We start from the raw sequence: 19426 nt of genomic DNA on the forward strand, positions 1-19426 counted from the left end.
CAAAATGAAGCATCCACAGTGATAAAAATTCTCAACAAATATACACCACAATACCCAGCAAATCAGAAAAAGAAACCTGAAAAAGACTATCCAAAGCCTCAGACCACATGATACTTTATGATGAAAGACTGGATATTTTTGTCATAAGATGAAGAGCAAGCTATCTCTTCTTACCGGCTCTAGTTAACATTGTACTGAAGATTCTAGCAGTTAGAAAAGGAAGAAGTAATGCTATCTTTATAAGCAGATAATATATTTATTTATACAATAAACCTGATGCAATTTCAAAAAAGAAAAAAAGCTACCAGGAAATTGATTCAGTAGGATTAGCTCAATTGGCTAATCCCTGCAGTACCAGCATCCTATATGGGCGCCGGTTCTAATCCCAGCAGCCCAACTTCCCATCCAGCTCCCTGCTTGTGGCCTGGGAAAGCAGTCAAGGATGGTCCAAAGCCTTGGGACCCTGCACCCACATGAGGAGATCTGAAAGACTGTAAATCTGCCTTTCCAGAAAAACCCAAAAAACCTTAAAAACATATTTTAAGATACATAATCGATATACAAAGATCAATTATTATATATCTATATACTAGCAATGAATACTCAGAAACTAAAATAAAAAGACACAATTTAAAATTGTCCCAGAGGGCCCGGCGTGGTGCGATGGCGCAGTGGTTAAGGTCCTCGCCTTGCACGCCCGGGATCCCATATGGGCACCAGTTCTAATCCCGGCAGCCCCGCTTCCCATCCAGCTCCCTGCCTGTGGCCTGGGAAAGCAGTTGAGGACGGCCCAAAGCTTTGGGACCCTGCACCCGCGTGGGAGACCCGGAAGAGGCTCTTGGCTCCGGACCAGCATAGTATCGGCCGTTGCGCTCACTTGGGGAGTGATTCATCGGATGGAAGATCTTCCTCTCTGTCTCTCCTCTCTGTATATCTGCCTTTCCAATAAAAATAATAATAAAAATAAATCTTAAAAAAAATAAATAAAATTGTACCAGAGAAGATCAGGTATCTTCAGGGCGGCATGGCTGTAGACACAATTGCATTAAATAACAGGGAATAATTAGTGGCAGATCCGACAGAAGATACACACACACACACACACACACAGAGAAAATTTACGACACTGCTGAGAGAAATGACTGAAGGTCTAAATAAACATAGAAATATACCTTGTCCATGTGTTTGCTAATTCTATATTGTTACGTTGTCAATTTTCCCCACATTGATCCATAGATTTGATGCAGTCCTCAAAATCTCACAGTCACTCACAGTCACTCACAGTCACTCACAGTCACACACTTCAAACAAGCTGTAGAATATTCATAGAGAAAAGATCACAGCATAGCCTAAAGGTATCTACCCAAATTCCAAATCAGGAGCTAATATTATAGTTCCATTCTACATTTCCTGCGAACAAAATTGATGAGAAATTTAAAATTCTTAGAGAAATCCAAAAACCTATAAATAGCCAGAAAACTTTGACAAAACAAAGTTGAAGGTTATTTTGATTTTAAGATACATTACAGGGGGCCTGGTGGTAGCCCAGTGGTTGAAGTCTTTGCCTTGCATGTGCTGGGATCCCATATGGACACTGTTTCATATTCCAGTTGCTCCACTTCCCTTCTAGCTCCCTGCTTGTGACCTGAAAAGGCAGTGGAGGATAGCCCCAAACCTTGGGAACCTGTACCCATGTGGGAGACCCAGAGGAGGCTCCTGTCTCCTGGCTCTGGCTCAGCTCGGCTATGGCCATTGAGCCACTTGGGGAGTGAACCAGCGGATGGAGGGTCTTTCTGTCTCTCCTTCCCTCTGTAAATCTGATTTTCCAATGAAAATAAATCAAATCTTTTTTTTTTCTTTAGAAAGATACACTATAAAGCTACAAAAATCAAAACAATATTACTGGCATAATAGTTGACCAACAGATCAAAGGCACAGCTTCAAATTGTCCAGAAATAAACCCACACCTATACGGAAAGTTCATCTTTGACAAAAGCCAATGCTGATGCAGCAGATGAAGGGGAGTGTTTTCAAACAGACTGCTGGAACAGCTGAGTATCCGCAAGCAAAAAAATGAACTTCAACCCATACTCTGTGTCATCTACAAAAATTAACTGAAAACAGATCACACACTACAATGTAAATCCTAAAATTCTAAAACATCTTGAAGAAAACACAGGACAAATCTTTGTGACTTGGAGTTAAGCACAGATTTCTGAGACATAAACTCACATACACAGTCCACAAAGAACAAATCAATAAACTGGACTTCTTGAAGACAAAATCCTACTTTTTCAAACAAAGAATGAAAAACAGGCCATAGACTGAGAGAAAATATCTACGATCCAAACTAATTTATCAAGTACTTATATCTAGAGTACATATGCTCTAAAACTGAGAAAATAACCCAAAGAAAACAGGCCCAAAATAATCACAAACAATATATATTGAAGGTAAACAATAACTTAATATCATTAGCCTTCAGGAAAACGCAAATCACAAATACAAAATGAAACCAGGAGCATGAACTCTGAGTCTCCTGGTGGGAATTTAAAAGAGCACGACCACTTTGGAAAACAGTTTGGCAGTATCTTAAAAAGGAGAAAATACGGGCCCAGCGCGATAGCCTAGGAGCTAAAGTACTTGCCTTGAGCGTGCCAGGATCCCATTTGGGTGCCAATTCTAATTCTGGCAGCCCCTCTTCCTATCCAGTTCCCTGCTTGTGGCCTGGGAAAGCAGTCTAGGACAGCTCAAAGTCTTGGGACCCTGCACCCGCGAGGAAGACCCAGAAGAAGTTCCTGGCTTTGGATTGGCTCAGCTCTGGCCGTTGTGGTTGCTAGGGGAGTGAATCAATGGACAGAAGATCTTCCTCTCTGTCTCTCCTCCTCTCTTTATATCTGACTTTGCAATAAAAATAAATAAGCCTTTAAAAAAAAAGTGCCTCTTACACTGTTAAATCAAATGTACATTAAAAAAAACCCAGAAAATACATCTATCACGCAATTTCACTATTCTAATCCTAAATATTTACTAAGTAAAAAGAAAGCACAGACCCGTGCAGACTTTTACATTAATTGCCATAGAAGCTTTATGTGTTGCCCAAACTTGTGTAAATGTCCATCAACAGATGAACAGATACACAATCTGATGTATATCCATCCAACGGAACACTAGCTACTCAGCAGTACAAGGATGGGGTTATTGACACATCATGGGTGAATCTCAAAACAATTATACTCATTGAGATATGACAAAAAATTATATACTGATAACATAAAGCCTATAAAATATAAATTATTCAATCATGAGAAAAAGCAGATCTGTGGTTATGGGACATTCAGAAGTTCCACCCATGGCCACAAGGAATATATTTCAAGACTCCTGGTCAGTGCCAAAAGCCATGAATAATAATGAATCCTATACAAAGAGACTTCAAAAGGTTCAAGAAAAATAGAATTAAAAGATGCATTTAATTTGGTGCAAAAAAAAAGACTTGAAATACATACATATGCATGATCTTTAAAAAAGTTCCTAGAAGAATCAATGTTGTGGCAAAACTGGTTAAGCCGCCACTTGGGACCACCTATAACGCGTATCAGAGTCCCTGGGAGGCAGCAGGTCATGCTCCTTGAATCCATGCCGTCCTCACAGAAGGCCTGGACAGAGTTCCTGGCTCCTACATTCAGCTTGGCTATGGTGTAGTCACTACAGGAATTTGGAATGAACTAGCAGAGAGAAGCTCTCTCTCTCTTTTGCCTGTCATTCTGCAGTTAAGACACTGTTTAAGATGCCGGTATCCCTTACTGAGGCACTTGGATTTGAGACCCTGTTTTCTGCTCCAGCTTCCTGTCAATGTGCATCCCGGGAAGCTGCAGGTTGTGGTCTAGGCTCCTGTCACCAGCCCCTGCTGCTGTGGGCATCTGGGGAATGATTCAAGACATGGGAGGCTCTGCCTGACTGTTCTGTCCCTCTGCCTTTCAGACAAATAACAAAGAAACAAACAAACAAAAATTTAAAAGATTCATAGACAATATGGATTATAAAAAACTATATATCATTTTCAAAAGTTTTTGCACTAAAATAAACATACTTCTCTTTTTCTTAAAGGAGGAGGAATGTCAGCAGGATTGGAGGTTTATCATTTTTTAAAAATACTTATTATTTATTTGACAAGCTTCATCCACTGATCCACTTCAAAAAACCTGCATTCACGGGGCTGGACTGGGACGGGCTGGGACAAAGCTCAATTCCACATGGGTGTAAGGATCCCCAACATTCAGCCATCACCACTACCTCCTGGGGCCAGCATGAGCAGGAAGCTGGAGTTAGGAGCTGGTGCCTGGGCATCTGACATGGAACACAGGCATCTATTCTTTTTTTTTTTTTTTAATTACATTTATTCATTTATTTGAAGGAAAGAGTGACAGAGGAAGAAGGCAAGACACAGGAAAAGAAAAGAAAGAAAGAGGTCTTCTGTCCACTTTCTAGTGACTTGTTTAGTCCTCAACAGGTTTGCCATGGCCAAGTTTAGCTCAGGTGGAATCCAAAAGCTTGGAACTCTATCCAGGCCACCAATGTAGGTGGCAGGGGTCTAAGCTGATATGTTTATTTTTATTGCAAAGTCAGATATACAGAGAAGAGGAGAGATAGATAGGGAGATCTCCCATCAGATGATTCACCCCCCAAGTAACTGCAACGGCTAGAGCTGAGTCGATTCAAAGCCAGGAGCCAGGAGCTTCTTCTGGGTCTTCCACATGGGCATAGGGTCCTAAGGCTTTGGACTGTCCTCCACTGCTTTCCCGGGCCACAAGCAGGGAGCTGGATGGGAAGTGGAGCTGCTGGGATTAGAACCAGTGCCCATATGCGATCTGACATGTTCAAGGCAAGGACTTGAGCCACTAGGCCACTGTGCTGGGCCCAGGGAGACAGATTTTAAGTGGAACTGAGTGGAGCTGCCAGGTATTGCAATATGGGATGCTAGAAATACCTTCACCCAGTATGAAGCTCCAGCCCCAACATGGGCATCTTGAATGCTAGGCCAACCACCATGTGCACCAACTGGCCATGTGATTCCTTTTTTTTTTTGTTAAAGATTTATTTTATTTTTATTGGAAAGGCAGATATATATATAGAGAGGAAGATCTTCCATCCGATGATTCACTCCCCAAGTGAGCGCAACGGGCCGATGCTATGCCGATCTGAAGCCAGGAGCCTCTTCCGGGTCTCCCACGCGGGTGCAGGGTCCCAAAGCTTTGGGCTGTCCTCGACTGCTTTCCCGGGCCACAGGCAGGGAGCTGGATGGGAAGCGGGGCTGCCGGGATTAGAACTGGCGCCCACATGGTATCCCGGGCGTGCAAGGCGAGGACCTTAACCACTGCATCACTGTGCCGGGCCTGTGATTCCATTTCTTCATAAACTTTGTGAAGTTTGCTGCTATACAAGCTCTGTAATACCTCAGCAGTCAGTCTGGTAGCCAAGATGCCCTTGCCAACCTTGTGGCCCAAGGAGGCCAGAGTGGAGGCCTTTCAGACAATGGTAGTGTGTCAGGAGGTAAGACAAAAGTAGAGGGTTAAGTGTTTAAACACGTGAACAGTAAGTTAACGACAAGCATCTCAGCACAAGATCATCTTTCTGGGCAAGGCAAGTTTATTGAATTTTTAAAAGTTAATCTGTTCTTGATTGGTGTAAATAAAATAAATAAATAATAACTAAAACAAAAACTCAGTCTTTCACTACAGCAACTAAAGTGCTGCCTGAAAGTATGTGAGCATGAGCAACCCTGAGTCCTTTAATGTAAGGTGGCACTGTGTACAGGAATCTCAAGGTAGTGGGGCCCTACCCAACATTGATTCTGAATTAGGGTAAAGGTAGAGCACACCCTGTTGCCAAGGATTTCTGGCCCAAGAAGGCTCCATCTCAGTCTGGTCGACTGGCATTGTGCCATCCTGCGTGGTATGCTAGCTATGTTGGGAGTAGTAGAAATTGCGTGTGAATCGTTTTCCTCACCACTCAGAACTTGGGTTGAGCCACCATTGTTGTCTTTGCAAGAGAGGAAATGTCAGTGGCAGAGTGTGACCACAAAGACACAGGCAAGCCCGTTTCCAGCTGCCACTGCAAGCTGTCCTGTTGAGGACAGGGCCAGCGGGTTCCTTACCTTGTGCACACAGGCCTTGGCATTCAGGAAAAACAGCTCCACGGTGGTTTTGTCCTTTAAAAACGAAATGCTCTCAATGTAAAACCTGCAAAACAGCACAAAAGTTCATTTCTTAGGTTTGTCTTCTCCCGGCATGATCTCATTTCCTTACTTAGTGTTCCCTAGAAGTAAGAGAACTTTGAGAAACTAAAGGATGGCGTGCTTTTGTTGCTCCTTTTTCAAAAACGTTTCTTTATTGGTTTTCATGTTATTTGAATGACAGAGATACAGAGACATAGAGAACTCTATCTACTGGTTCACGCCCCTAAAAGCGTACAGTGCCCACAGCCAGGGCAAGGCCAAGCCAAAGCAAGCAGCAAGGAACTCTATGCTTATCTTTCATATGGGTGGCAGAGACCCACAGATTTCAGCCATCCTCACCTGCTGCCTCACAAGGGTTCGTGAGCAGGATGCTGGAATCACTCTATCAGACACTCTCCCTTTTCTTACTTCTGTTGTACATAATGTAGACCTACTCACGCTTGTCTGCAGATTCACTGATTTAAAGAGAAATCCCAAAGATTATCCAAGGACAACTCCAAGTATGTTAACCATGTTGCTCCTTCTTTCGATACACAAAAGAGCTGCCAACAGCTTCATGCAAAGCCCAGGTGAGCTTTCAGAGTGGAAAGCACTGTGGCTGAGCAAGCCCCCTAACCTCTAAGGCTTCCGTGGCTCAGTGGCTTTCAGCTACTTTAACCCCCTTGACTGAGTTTTCAGTCATACCCACCCTCCTTCCCTCTCATCTTTCCAGGCTTTCCCTGGGCTTGAGGCCAAGCTCTCTGCAGCCCTCAATACAGCCCTTTTCTTATGCAAATAAGGGCATTCTGGGGGCTCGCTAGGCCATCCCCTTTCCAGGATTTTATTTGTTTAATCTGTGAGACGACCGTTTGCAGGCCCCTCTCCTAGGAGAGCTCAGAGGGCTCCTTGCCAGGGAGGAGGAGACCATGCTGAGTGCCCAAAAACTTTGTTATCCTCCTGCCCTGATGAGGGCAGCAGGGAAAGACCAGTGCTGGACAGTGAGTGATCATGCTAGCTGGGGCCCTGGAGTTTCCCTCCTGTTCTGGAGCCTGGCTGGATGAATAATGCATGAAGAGACACAATGCAACAGAGCTCAGGCCTGGAAAAAAAATAACAAAAAAAAAAAAACCCCAAAACAGATACACACACACACACACACACATACACACACACAACGGTCTTACATCGCTGGGAGGTGAGGCAAATTTATCCTGGGTGTTCCAAAATCCAGATAGGGCTGGGGCAAGTACTATGCCCCACCCCACCAACCACAATGAAACAGCTGATGTACAAACACAGCTGAAAGGTTTTGTCACCCAGATAGTAAAACTACTGGAAACATTCCACGCCTTAACCTTGACTCATCAAGGGAAGTTCCTGAGGGAGAACATATTTTTTTTTTATTTTTTACTTACAAGTGTTTATCTCAGTGATGAGTGAGATTAATGAAGACTGAGGGAGGTTAAGTTCTGAGAAGGGAAATCTAAGCTGAGAGGCAGTGAGGGAATGAAGAGTTGGCAGGTTGGTGTGGGGGGGGGAAATTTGGCTTTACAATTAGCAAGAATTTGTGTAGGAGTCTGACCTCCAACAGTTACTAGTTGTGTGGCTTTGGGCAAGTGACTTAGCTTCTTCTTCTAAAATAGTCATGATGATGTTTTAAAATTATTTATTTATTTGAGAGGGAGAATGAGAGAGGAGAGAGAGCGTCTTTCACTGCTTCACATCCCAGTGCCTGCTCCAGTGCAAACACCAGAAGCCAGGGATTCAATCTAGCTCTCCCACAAGGGCGGTGGGACCCCAATACTTGAGCCATTGCTGTCTCCCAGGATCTGTGCTGGCAGGAAGCTGGAGAGGAGCAGATGTGTCTGAGCCTCTCCTAATTCCCACTCCGGGACTTGAAGGTATTTATATTTTAGGACTTTGAAAGGATTAACTTGGCAAACATGTGTAAGACACTGAAGAAATATTAGCTATTCCTAAAAACTAATTTTTTTCCTCCCTGGAATTTAGAGCTGTGTGGTATGGGGAAAGTCAATTAAGCTTTCTGAGTCTCAGATTCCTTGTTTATAAAATGGAGACACTGATGCTTATCTAGGAGGGCTGTTATGTCATTTAAACAATCCCATTATACAGTCACATGTCTTGTAGCATGGCCACCAACAAAGGACTGCATATACAATAGTGGCTTGATAAGATTCTATCACCTCATGATGTCACAGTTGCCCTAGTTTGTGTATATTTGCACAGTACTGAACTCACCTAATAACATTTCTCAGGACCTAGGTTGGCCATTAAGCAAGACCTGACTGTTTATGGAGTGGCAGCCACAGCACTTTGCACACAATAGGGTTGCAGATTGTTAACAACTGATGCTGGGCAAACCTTGCACTATTTTACAAAAGCTTAAACAGTATAATGAGACTTGAAATACTATTTAGGAAGATACGGAAGTAGCAAAAACAATCAAGGTAGAGAAAATATGGTAGGTTAAGAGTGTGGACAATGTAAAGCACATTCATAATCTGTTATATAATAATCTGGGTATTCATTCTATCACCAGTTAGGTCTCTTCCACCCTGACTATGCTGCATGGACCAACCAGCCACCTCACTCACAGGCAGTCAATCAGAGGATGATGATGTGGCCTAGAAAATGGAGACTTCTACTCCACAGGGGCTTCTATGGGACCATAAATGGGCAAACCAATCACAGCTGGTCTCTTAGATTGAGAGATGCATGGCACGGGATTCAGTGGAGACAGAGTAGACAGCAGGATCCCGGCTGGAGCTGAGGGAGCAGATACAGAGAGTGGCAAAGTCACAGTGATGGCGGACACTAAAGCGAAGAGGACCAGGGCGGCCAGCTCTCAAGCCGTAGATGAGGAGCCGACGCGTGCCGCTCAGTTTCCTTGTGCTTTCAATAACCATTGTTTCCTGCTTTCCTGGTTTTCCCACATGTTCTTTTTTTTTTTTTTTTTAAAAAGATCTATTTATTTTTATTGGAAAGGCGGATACACAGAGAGGAAGAAAGAGAGAAAAATCTTCCATCCGATGATTCACTCCCCAAGTGACTGCAACAGCTGGAGCTGAGCTGATCCGAAGCCAGGAGCCAGGAGCTCTTTCAGGTCTCCCACGCAGGTACAGGGTCCCAAGGCTTTGGGCTGTCCTTGATTGCTTTCCCAGGCCACAAGCAGGGAGCTAGATGGCAAGTTGGGCGCCCATATGGGATCCTGGTGCGTGCAAGGTGAGGACTTTAACTGCTACGCTATCGCGCTGGGCCCCCAAGGTTCTTTATCCTCATCAACTAAGACCAGATGAGTAGGTCTTCAGAGGGGGCAGCCTAAAAGGGTAGCAGCAGGATCCCAGCTAACCTTCACTGAGCTTTCAGTAAGAGCTCAGCAAGGCGCTGAGAGCTTTCCATGCATTCCTTCACTTAGTTCTCAAGACAACCTTTGATGAACGATCCCCATCAATACCCAATTTCAAAGCAACAGGCTCAAAAATTTTGGAGATTCACAAGGTTTGATTTGGGACCTTTTGACTATGTGGATAAGGCTGTTAGAACCTTCTCCTGGGCTACCTGTACTCTTTACCTCTATCGGCGCCTATGCTGAAGCTAAGCCCTCCATAATAATTATTGCGATAAAGATAATTGTGGGTGTCATAACCATGTCAGGTAGAGAAACAAGATTGGTATGATACACACTAATCTGTTCTCATATGCTTGTTCTCTATTGCTTCAAAAAGCTGAACCAGCTCTCACAGACGACAGATAGGTGATAGATTTTAAATTAATCATTTAAATTATGTATTCACTTTATTTCCTTAATATGCAGACAGATAGGCAGAAATAGATAGAGATCAACCACTAACCGGTTCACTTACTAAATACCTACGATGGCCAAGACTCAACTAGGTTGAAACCAAGAGCTGACTAAAGACTAACTCCATGTCTTCCACGTGGGTGACAGGGTCCCAGCTCCTGCAGTCACTGTTTCTGAGTGCGTGTTAGCAGGTAGTTAGAGGGGAGTACAAAGTCAGGATTCAAACTCAAGTAGCCCAGCATAGGATGTGTGAATCCCAAGTGCGCCCTATTGGCGATACCAAATGCCTACCCCAAAGCATCATCTTAAACGTTGGAGATGTCTCAGAAGGGAGAGGCTTTTCCAGGGAAAGTGGTCTTCCTGCTCTGGAAGGATCTCAGGTCAGATAAGTACAACTCACGGCCTGTTACCTACTCCATGTTTCTGTGACTCTTCTTCTCCTTCACTTTGAATTATTTCAATGTGTTTTTCTAATAAAGACTGTGTTAAAACAACCTCAATTAATGTTCACCTTAACAAGGTGAGAAGTAATTCCTAGTTTTTCCATTCTATCTCTCTCTCTCTTTAAAGATTCTTTCATGGTACAATCCAATTAATAAAGCCACAAGCCACACAGATTTGCAGCAAAAGTCTTAAGGGTCACTGGTTAGATATGAGTAAACAGGTAAGGCTGACCGGAAGGGGCCAGCCTGTGGGTGACAGCACAGGGAATTCTTCCAACGCAGTTGGAACGCCTTCGTCAAGCTGCAGATGTGTCACACAATTGACTAGATTTTTTTTTTCATCTGGGAAGATTGATATGAGAATTCTTCAAAACCTCCACAGAAAATGGAATGAAGATCTAAGTTTAGGGACAGGCATTTAGGTTTGCATCCCACATCAGAGTGCATGATGATGCTGATACTCAGCCCCAGTTCTAGATTCCAGCTTTCTGCTAATTAATGCAGATGTTGCTACAGACTCAAGTAGTTGAGTTCCTGCTGCCAATAAGGGAGACCTGGATGCAGTTTTCTGGGGCTAGACTGGCCTAACCCTGGCCATTGCAGGCATGCAAGGAGTGAACCAGTTGAGGATGGCTCTCTTTTTGTCTCTCAAAATAACACATTTTAAAAAGTTTTCTTTGCTTATCTTTTGAGGCGAATTTTTTTGGGAAATCTATGCATATATGAGAAGTGTTTAGAGTCATAGAAAATGTGCACTATAAAGCTATGCAAGGATTTCAAAACCTTTTTGGGCCCAAATGGACTTATGCTTTAATTCTGCTTCCTCTTGAACTTCTCAGAGTGCCCTTATACAAACAGAATGAAATAATGATCAAAGATGCTTGGAGCCTATTTCTTCTACTAGCAGCACCCTAATAAAAATCACCCATTAGGGCCCAGTGCGATATCCTAGTGCCTAGACTCCTTGCCTTGCATGTGTCAGGATCCAAAAAGGGCACAGGTTCTAACCCTGGCAGCCCAACTTCCCATCCAGTTCCCTGCTTGTGGCCTGGGAAAGCAGTGGAGGACGGCCCACAGCCTTGGGACCCTGCACCTGTATTGGAGACCCAGAAGAAGCTCCTGGCTTCGGATCAGCTCAGCTCCGGTTGTTGTGGTCACTTGAGGAGTGAATTATCAGATAGAAGATTTTTCTCTGTCCCTCCTCTCTGTGTATCTGACTTTGCAATAAAAAAAAATAATAAATTTTAAAAAGAAAAAGAAAATCACCCATTGGTTTCTGCTTTCTGCATTCCTATAATAAATTCTCTGATTCTTGCCTCTTTGGGGACCTTATAACTTCAATTTTACTCCAAATTAATTTCTGTTACTTTGGGCAAAGATCCCAAAATAACAGAGGGGTTCCTATGTGCTAGGGACAATTCAAAGTGTCCTACAGTAGCATTTCTTTTCACTTCTGTCTAAGCAGATTTAGTAGACAGCAAATTATGAACCCATTTTACTGATGTGAAAGCTGAGATATTATGTCATCTTCTCCAGGCTGCGTAGCGAAGAAATGACTGAGCCAGGACTCAAGCTGAGGTCTCTTAGATAGCTAAGTTCATATTCCAAATGAGTAGACAATACCTTCCTGCAACAATACTCGCAATTAAATACAACCCGTACTCTTGCTATCAGAGCCCCCAAGAGGGATGCAGTTAATTCAGTTTATGAAGCAAGAAGGAGAATGCTGCCAAACTGAAATCCATAGGGTTCAGTGCCACAGGAGAGGGGACAATGGAGCTGGGTCTTAAAGAATGTATGAGTTCACCGCAGGGAGGTTAGGAAGGGCGCTCCAGCCAGAGGGCTTAGCACTGCACCAGTTCAGTCTTTAATACCTGAAGGGTTCACATGCACAGTGCTGGGCAGTGGTTCAGTGCTAAATCAGTCTGTGACTTGTCCAACTCGGGGCAGTTACATTTGTACTAGAAACTGAGTTCATCTTATCCCCGAAGTCCCCCTGAGTATATCCTAGTTCCAATAAATAGGTCCCTATCTTCTTTCCCTCTCCTTTTATAGCGACCTAAACTGGGGCCTCCTCCTGCCTGGGCATCCAATTACTTGTTCTTTGAGTCAGTTGTCCCTGAAGGGGTCACAGCAGTGACTTCGTATTTATCGAGCGTATATAAAGCACCAATGATCCTTGGGGGCAGGAGCTCCCCAGGCACACTTATCAACACGCACTATGAACTGAAGGTGCTGTTTAAGGGTTGCCGGATGACTGAGGGACTATCCCAGGCCGGTGAAATAAAGATGCTTTGTTTCAGTGCTTTTTAACAAAAGGCTACTGTTTCCTCTCTGAATGCTCATGGTGAATATTTCACTAGAACTTTGTTAAATTGAAGGTCATGGTTAGATTCTCAGCTTTGGAACAAACCCAGCCATTTGGAATGGGTATCTGCTCTGGAGCCAAATCTTTTACAACTGGACAGGTATAATTTCTTGAGAAGAGGAGTTGCTTGGCGGGAGGTTTTGTCTGTACCTCATATGCTCTTCCTATTATCATTCCTCACCTCTTTTCTATGAAGCCATGACATGACAAAGATGGCTGGGAGGACAGACAGACTGAGCAACCTGGTGACAGCACGTGGGTGTCAATAAACAAAACAAAAAATAAAAACAAAACTCAAGTTGCTTGGATGAGCTGTTCTCTGAGCAGTCACCTGGGGCATCGCTCATCATGGTCGACAAGCAAGGACAGGTGTTCGAATGCCAGCTCCAACAGTCATTGCGTTGGGGCCCTGGGCCAGCTTCTTGGCTCTCAGTGACTTTCACCTCTCTTGCCCTGCACACTAGAAACATGTGAGATATTTCAACCATGCTTACCACAGTGCTTGGAATACAGTTTTGCAACCCGAGAATGATGGTGATTTTTTTTTTTTAAAGACTTATTGGTGCTGATGTTTTGTTGGGACTTTTGACTGACTGGGATTTTACTCTGTTAGCTCTACCTTCAGACCAGAGAAGGTCTCCCCAAGAAGCCGTTGAACTTATCTGGACAACAAGATGCTGGACTCTATGCTGGGTATATGCTTGCAATGAAGGAATCTCAACTGAACTTGAACTGTGGTTATGCAACAAGGTGGAAGAATCCACCATTGGGGGAGGGTTAGGGGAGGGATGGGGGGAATCCCAGTGCCTATAAAACTGTATCACATAATACAATGTTATTAACAATAAAAAAAAAGATTTATTGGAAAAGCAGATTTACAGAGAGAAGGAGTGACAGAAAGATCTTTCGGGCCCGGTGCGATAGTGTAGCGGTTAAAGTCCTTGCCTTGAACATACCAGGATCCCATACGGGCACAGGTTCTAATTCTGGCAGCTTCACTTCCCCCCCAGCTCCCTGCTTGTGGCCTGGGAAAGCAGTTGAGGATGGCCCAAAGCATTGGGACCCTGCATCCGCGTGGGAGACATGGAAAGAAGTTCCTGGCTCCTGGCTTCAGATTGGTGCAGAACCATTGTGGTCACTTGGGGAGTGAAACATCAGTTGGAAGATCTTCTCTGTCTCTACTCCTCTCTTGTACATCTGCCTTTCCAATAAAAATAAATAATCTTAAAAAAAAAAAGAAATAAGAAAGATCTTCCACATGCTGGTTTACTCCCCAAATGATCACAATGACTGGAAATGAGCCTAACACAAATCATGAGCCAGGAGCTTCTTCTGGGTGTCTAGTGGTAGTACAGTGTCCCAAGGACTTGGGTGTTCCTTCTCTGCTTTACCAGGTCATAAACATGGAGCTGGACGGGAGGTGGAACATCAGGGACATGAACTGATACCCATGAGGGATGCCAGTGCTTGCAGGTGGAGGATTAACCAATTGAGGCATCGTACTGGGGCCCTCAGTGTGACTTGTAGAATATTATCATCACAGCTCTGCTGAGTGGACTACAGAATAAAAGGCACTGATTTAGTGGGGTATATATTTGAAGCTGCTGGGCAGGAGTTTGGTACAGTGGTCATGATGGCACTGGGGATGCCTGCATCCCATATCAGAATGCCTGGGTTCAAGTCCCAGTTCTACCTTCACTTTTACTTCGAGCTTTCTGCTAATGTAAAACTGAGTCTCTTAATTGGATGGCAGTAGGTGATGGCTGAATTGCTGCCATTCACATGAGACCCAGACTGAATTTTGGGCTCTTGGCCTTGGCCTGGTCCAGCCCTGGCTGTTACAGATATTTGGGGAGTGAAAAGGCAGAGGGGAAAAAAATATCTCTGTCTCTGTCTTTCCACATTTCAAATAAAAATAAATAAATACTGAAACCTTTAAGTACATAAACTGCCAACAGAAATGAACAAAAATCTTTCCTAAGGTCCTTCTCTAGGAAGCAATGGTTACTAAAGTGTCTAAAGTTAGCAAACTGTTTAAAACAGAATGGGAAGATACTGCGAAACAAATGGTCTTCTGGCCAATCACAAGTTTTCCTCCTTCACTGAGCCTCTTTGTTCCCAGGACATTTACTATGTTTGAGATACCTTTAAAGATGGTGAATCCATCAAGAGTTGCTCAATTATTTTGCGTTCAGAACAATGCTGAGTTTGTGAATAACATCCAGTGAGGGCTAAATGAAAAGGCCTCATTCTAGGATAATCTCAGTGCAGCCACATGCCAAGACAGATTTCTATCAGCTCCTAGTCCACATTTCAGAGCAGGGATATCTCTGTTTATTGCTCCTAACGACCCTGCACTGTAGTCATAGCCTCACTTTATAACAGGCACTGAAGGTTGCAGTGTAATTTAAATGCGGCTCACTTTCTCCAACACATCACTTTCTCCAAGCTATTACACAGCGCCATGGAAGTCCAACATGTTTCCCTTCCCTTCTGAGAGGGGAGTTGCCTTGGAGAACTCTCGAGGCAAGCACCGTTTGTTCCTACTCTGCACTGCCCTGCCAAGAATGCTCTTCTTTGTTTCTGAGTTTCCAGATGTGGCTTAGAGAGCCAGAGAGGGCCCCTCAGGAGCCTGTAGGAACCTGCCCTCCTGTTCCTCTCCTACAAGGTGACTCCACTCTCTGGAAGGCCTGGAGGCCTGGGTCAGAGGGGGTCTCATTCTGACAGGTAGGGAGGGAAGGGAGTCTTCTCTCCCCCAAGCAACCTGCGATGCCAGTGCCATGTAATGTTAAGGTCTTGCCTCTTGGCTTCAAAACAGCCTCTCCTGCTGTTCAGGAGGGAGGCAGGGCAGATGCTTTGAGCGGGAGTGGGGAGGGGAGTTAAGGAAGGTGAGTCAGACAGGGAGGTAACAGCTGCCCGTGGTGAGTAACGAAGGTAAGTGGTAAGGTCCTCCCCCCAGGGCAAAGGTGAACGGTCCGAGGCAAGCCAGATGGCCTCAACCTTCCTCACTTAAAGGCTCTATATCTCACAATAGGCCGGCTCACCCTCTGAGCAGGTGGGTGAGGCAGTGTCTGATTTTTACAACATAAATCAACATCTCCAGAGGGTTCACGACAAGAAGTCCTAGAGTGTACTTCAGTCACTGCTCCCCCTTGAGAGGCTGCCAGAAGCCACACAGCCTTGAAGTGCAAGAGCAGGGATTTGAACCCAAGAACAACGCCAAAGCACGCTGTCATCGGTGAAGTGGTTGCTGGGGGAGGGGGGAGCTTCTGTTAGTGCTGAAGATGGTTTCTGATCTCTTTTAGGTGGAAGGGGAGTTGCTGGCATCAGTGGGTGTAAACCAGGGATGCTGCTGCTGAAACACCCTTCAGCATGGCATAGTTCCCTGCAACCAAGAATGACAGATCCAAAATACATATGAGGTCCCTCTGAGAAACCCTGTGCTGATAGTATAGCCTTTATCTCGGCTCTATGACTTTTTCTATCCTTCATACTGCCAAATCTTGCCTTTTTAAAAACAAGTTACTTAATCTATTTACTTGAGAGAGAAAGAGAGAGAGAGGAGAGAGAGGGAGAGAGAGATCAAAATCTTCCACTTGCTGATTCATCTGTCAGATGGCCACCACAGCCAGGCTGGGTAAGGTCTAATCCAGGAGCCTAAATCTGCATCTCAGTCTCTTCCTTCCATGGGTGGCAGAGGCCCAAATCTGTGGACCATCTTTCACTGCTTTCCCAGAAGCACTGGCAGGAAGCTGATCCTAAGTGGAGCAGCAGGAACTCCAAGTGGCTCTGATACTGGATACTGGAGTCACATGCGAAGCCACAACACCAACCCTTAATTCTTGCTGCTTGTTTTCAACCTGAGGATTCCCTCCCTATGGCTCTCTCTCTTTACACACACACACACACACATACACACACACACACACACACACACACACACACACACACACACCAAAAGATGAGATGTTGGGAAGAGTGAGCCAACAATAATTTCTGCTATTAGATCAGGGAGTTCATTGAGAAATAAGCCACCATGAGAACTGAGCATGAGTTTCAAAGGATTTTGTGTCTTTCTTGAACTTACATATAAATTAGGGTAGTGGATCCTCAGTGACAAAACCACTACCCAACTGCATAGGGTGGGCCATTCTTATGGCAACTAACAGCTGCATTCCCAGGTCTGGGCTGTTGTTGAGGAAGAGAGGTGGGAGAGCAAAGAGTTCTGGCTAACCTCGCACCAAGGGTCTTCAAACATTTCATGGGCATGCATATTAAGATTTCAAAAATTTTTTTGCACCAAAATAAATGTACTCTTTAGTTTCATCTTCTACCAACTTGTGAAATGCCCTGGAACACCTCTCTTCGAGCAGTCTGTGCCGAGTCTGAGTAGGAGGAATCAGTTATTTCTCCCGGCTTTTAAATCACACCCCTTGGTGGAAAGATGAACTTTTGAATCTTCTCCTTATTGTAAATCATGTACTCTCTGAGGGCTTTAAGATAACTCATGATTATACAGTTACAAGTATTTTATCTTCTCTTCCTGTTATCACTCCTCATTCTGGCATTAAAAAAGATTTACTCAAGTAATATGTTTATGGTAGCAGAAAAACAGAAAAGAGCCAGAGGAAAAGAAAGCCAACTTTTCTTATAACATTCTATCTAGAAATTAACAACTAAATAATATTTTACACTTTTTTTCCTATCTGTACAAATATTTTACAAAAGTGCTATCATACTGCATACACTGTTTATTTCTTTCACTGAGAATACATTGGGAGCCTCTACTCATTTCAGCAAACTTGTTTCTTCATCAGTCTTTTTTTTTTTTTTAAGAATTGTTTTCTTAATTTTCATTGGAAAGGCATATTCACAGAGAAAAGGAGAGATGGAAAGAAAGATCTTTCATGTGCAGTTACTCCCCGAATGGCTGCAACAGTCAGAGCTGAGCTGATTTGAAGCCAAGAGCCAGAAGCTCTTCCAGGTCTCCCACATGGGTGCAGGGGCCCAAGTACTTGAGCCATCCTCCGCTGCCTCTTTCCCAAGTTTATAACCAGGCAGCTGGATTATTAGTGGAGCAGCTGGGATACATACTGGCACACATATGAGGTGCTGGTGCTTGCAGGTGGCGAATTGTCTGTCGAACTATCAAACTGGCTGCCATTAGTTGTTTCTTCTTTATTTTAAAGGTTTATTTTACTTACTTGGAATGCAGAGTTATGGGGCAGGGTAGGGGTTGGGGAGAGATATTTTATTTGCTGCTTCATTCCCCAAATGGCTGCAATAGCTGAAGTCAGGAACCAAGAGTGTTTTCCGGGTCTCCCATGTGGGTACAAGGGACAAAGTGTTTGGGTTATCCCCCACTGCTTTCCCAGGCCAATTAGCAGCAAGCTGGATCAGAAGTGGAACAGCCAGGTCTTGAACCAGAGCCCATATGGGATGCCAGCACTGCAGGTGGTGGCTTAACCTGCTATGTCATGGCATTGGCCTCTCTTCACCAGTCTTTAAATGTTGTGTATATTCAATCTGCTTAGGAAAAAAAAATCTAGGGACATTGTGACATAGTGGGTAAAGCACGTACCTGGGTGCCATGTTCAGGCCCTAGATGCTTCATTTCTAATGCAGCTACCTGATAACAGCCTGAGAGAGCACTGAAAGATGGCTCAAGTGCTTGGATTTCTGCTGCCCACATGGGAAATCCAGATGAAGCTCCTGGCTCCAGTGTGGCTCAGCCCCAGCACTGTGGCCATTGGAGTGAATCTCTCTCCCTCTAATTCTGACTTTCACATAAATAAATAAATCTTAAAAACAAATCTGCATTGTGGCATGACAGCTTATGCTGCTCCCTGCCATCTGAGTGCAGTTCAAGCCATGGCTGCTCTATCTAGTACCAATCTTCCTAATGCATCTGGAAATGCAGTGGAAGAACACCCAAGGACTTGGGCCTCTGACAACTGTAAGATCAGGATGGAGTTCCTGGCGCCTGGCACCTGGCTTCAGCCTGGTCCAGCCTTGGCTACTGCAGTCATGTGGAAATTGAAACAGTGGGTGGCAGATTCTCTTTCTCTCTGTGTTTCAAAGGAATAAATGAATATACCTATAAAAGAACCTGACAGAATGATGAAGATCCACTAGTTATTCATGATGCCCACTTGACTTAAACTCTTGCTACGGGTCCAGTCCTGCAAACAGACTCGGGGGATGTTAAGAAGCCCCCAATGGTTTCAGAGGTTCCATGTTCACAGCCACCGTGACAAAGTAGGAACCATCTCCTCCCCATTTCCTCCTTGGACTTTGCACTAGTGTGGTATCCAGCCCTGAGTATCACAGACAATGCTCAGGGCCACCACAGGAGTGCTTCCCTTGCAGGCCTGGGATGTAGCAAAAGTAACTGGGAAAGGGGAGGAGGAAAAGAGGGGAGAGAACAAAAACAAAAGGCAGAAAAAAAAAGTGCAAGCAGTATTCAAGAGTGAGGGGGATATAGGGGCGCCAGGACCTCAGCTTGGGAGGGAGCCGGGTGGTACCAGCCCCAGACATCTCCGTCTGTCCTCCCAGGGAAAGCAGGGACCTTCCCCGTG

At 44.4% G+C, this 19426-nt stretch overlaps 1 protein-coding gene across 2 annotated transcripts in view; it reads right to left on the minus strand.

Moving 5' to 3' along the window:
- The window catches only part of FRMD4B (FERM domain containing 4B), a 182927-nt gene that overhangs the window by 93192 nt on the left and 70309 nt on the right, over window positions 1-19426 (minus strand). For both annotated transcript variants that reach the window (XM_040994799.1, XM_040994800.1), the window contains exon 5: window positions 6155-6239. In XM_040994799.1, coding sequence (XP_040850733.1) covers window positions 6155-6239 — 85 coding nt within the window. The remainder of the gene's footprint in view (window positions 1-6154; window positions 6240-19426) is intronic.

This window comes from Ochotona curzoniae, unplaced genomic scaffold (assembly GCF_017591425.1).
Source record: "Ochotona curzoniae isolate NIBS_2020 unplaced genomic scaffold, NIBS_Ocur_1.0 contig_908, whole genome shotgun sequence".
Taxonomy (NCBI): Eukaryota; Metazoa; Chordata; class Mammalia; order Lagomorpha; family Ochotonidae; genus Ochotona; species Ochotona curzoniae.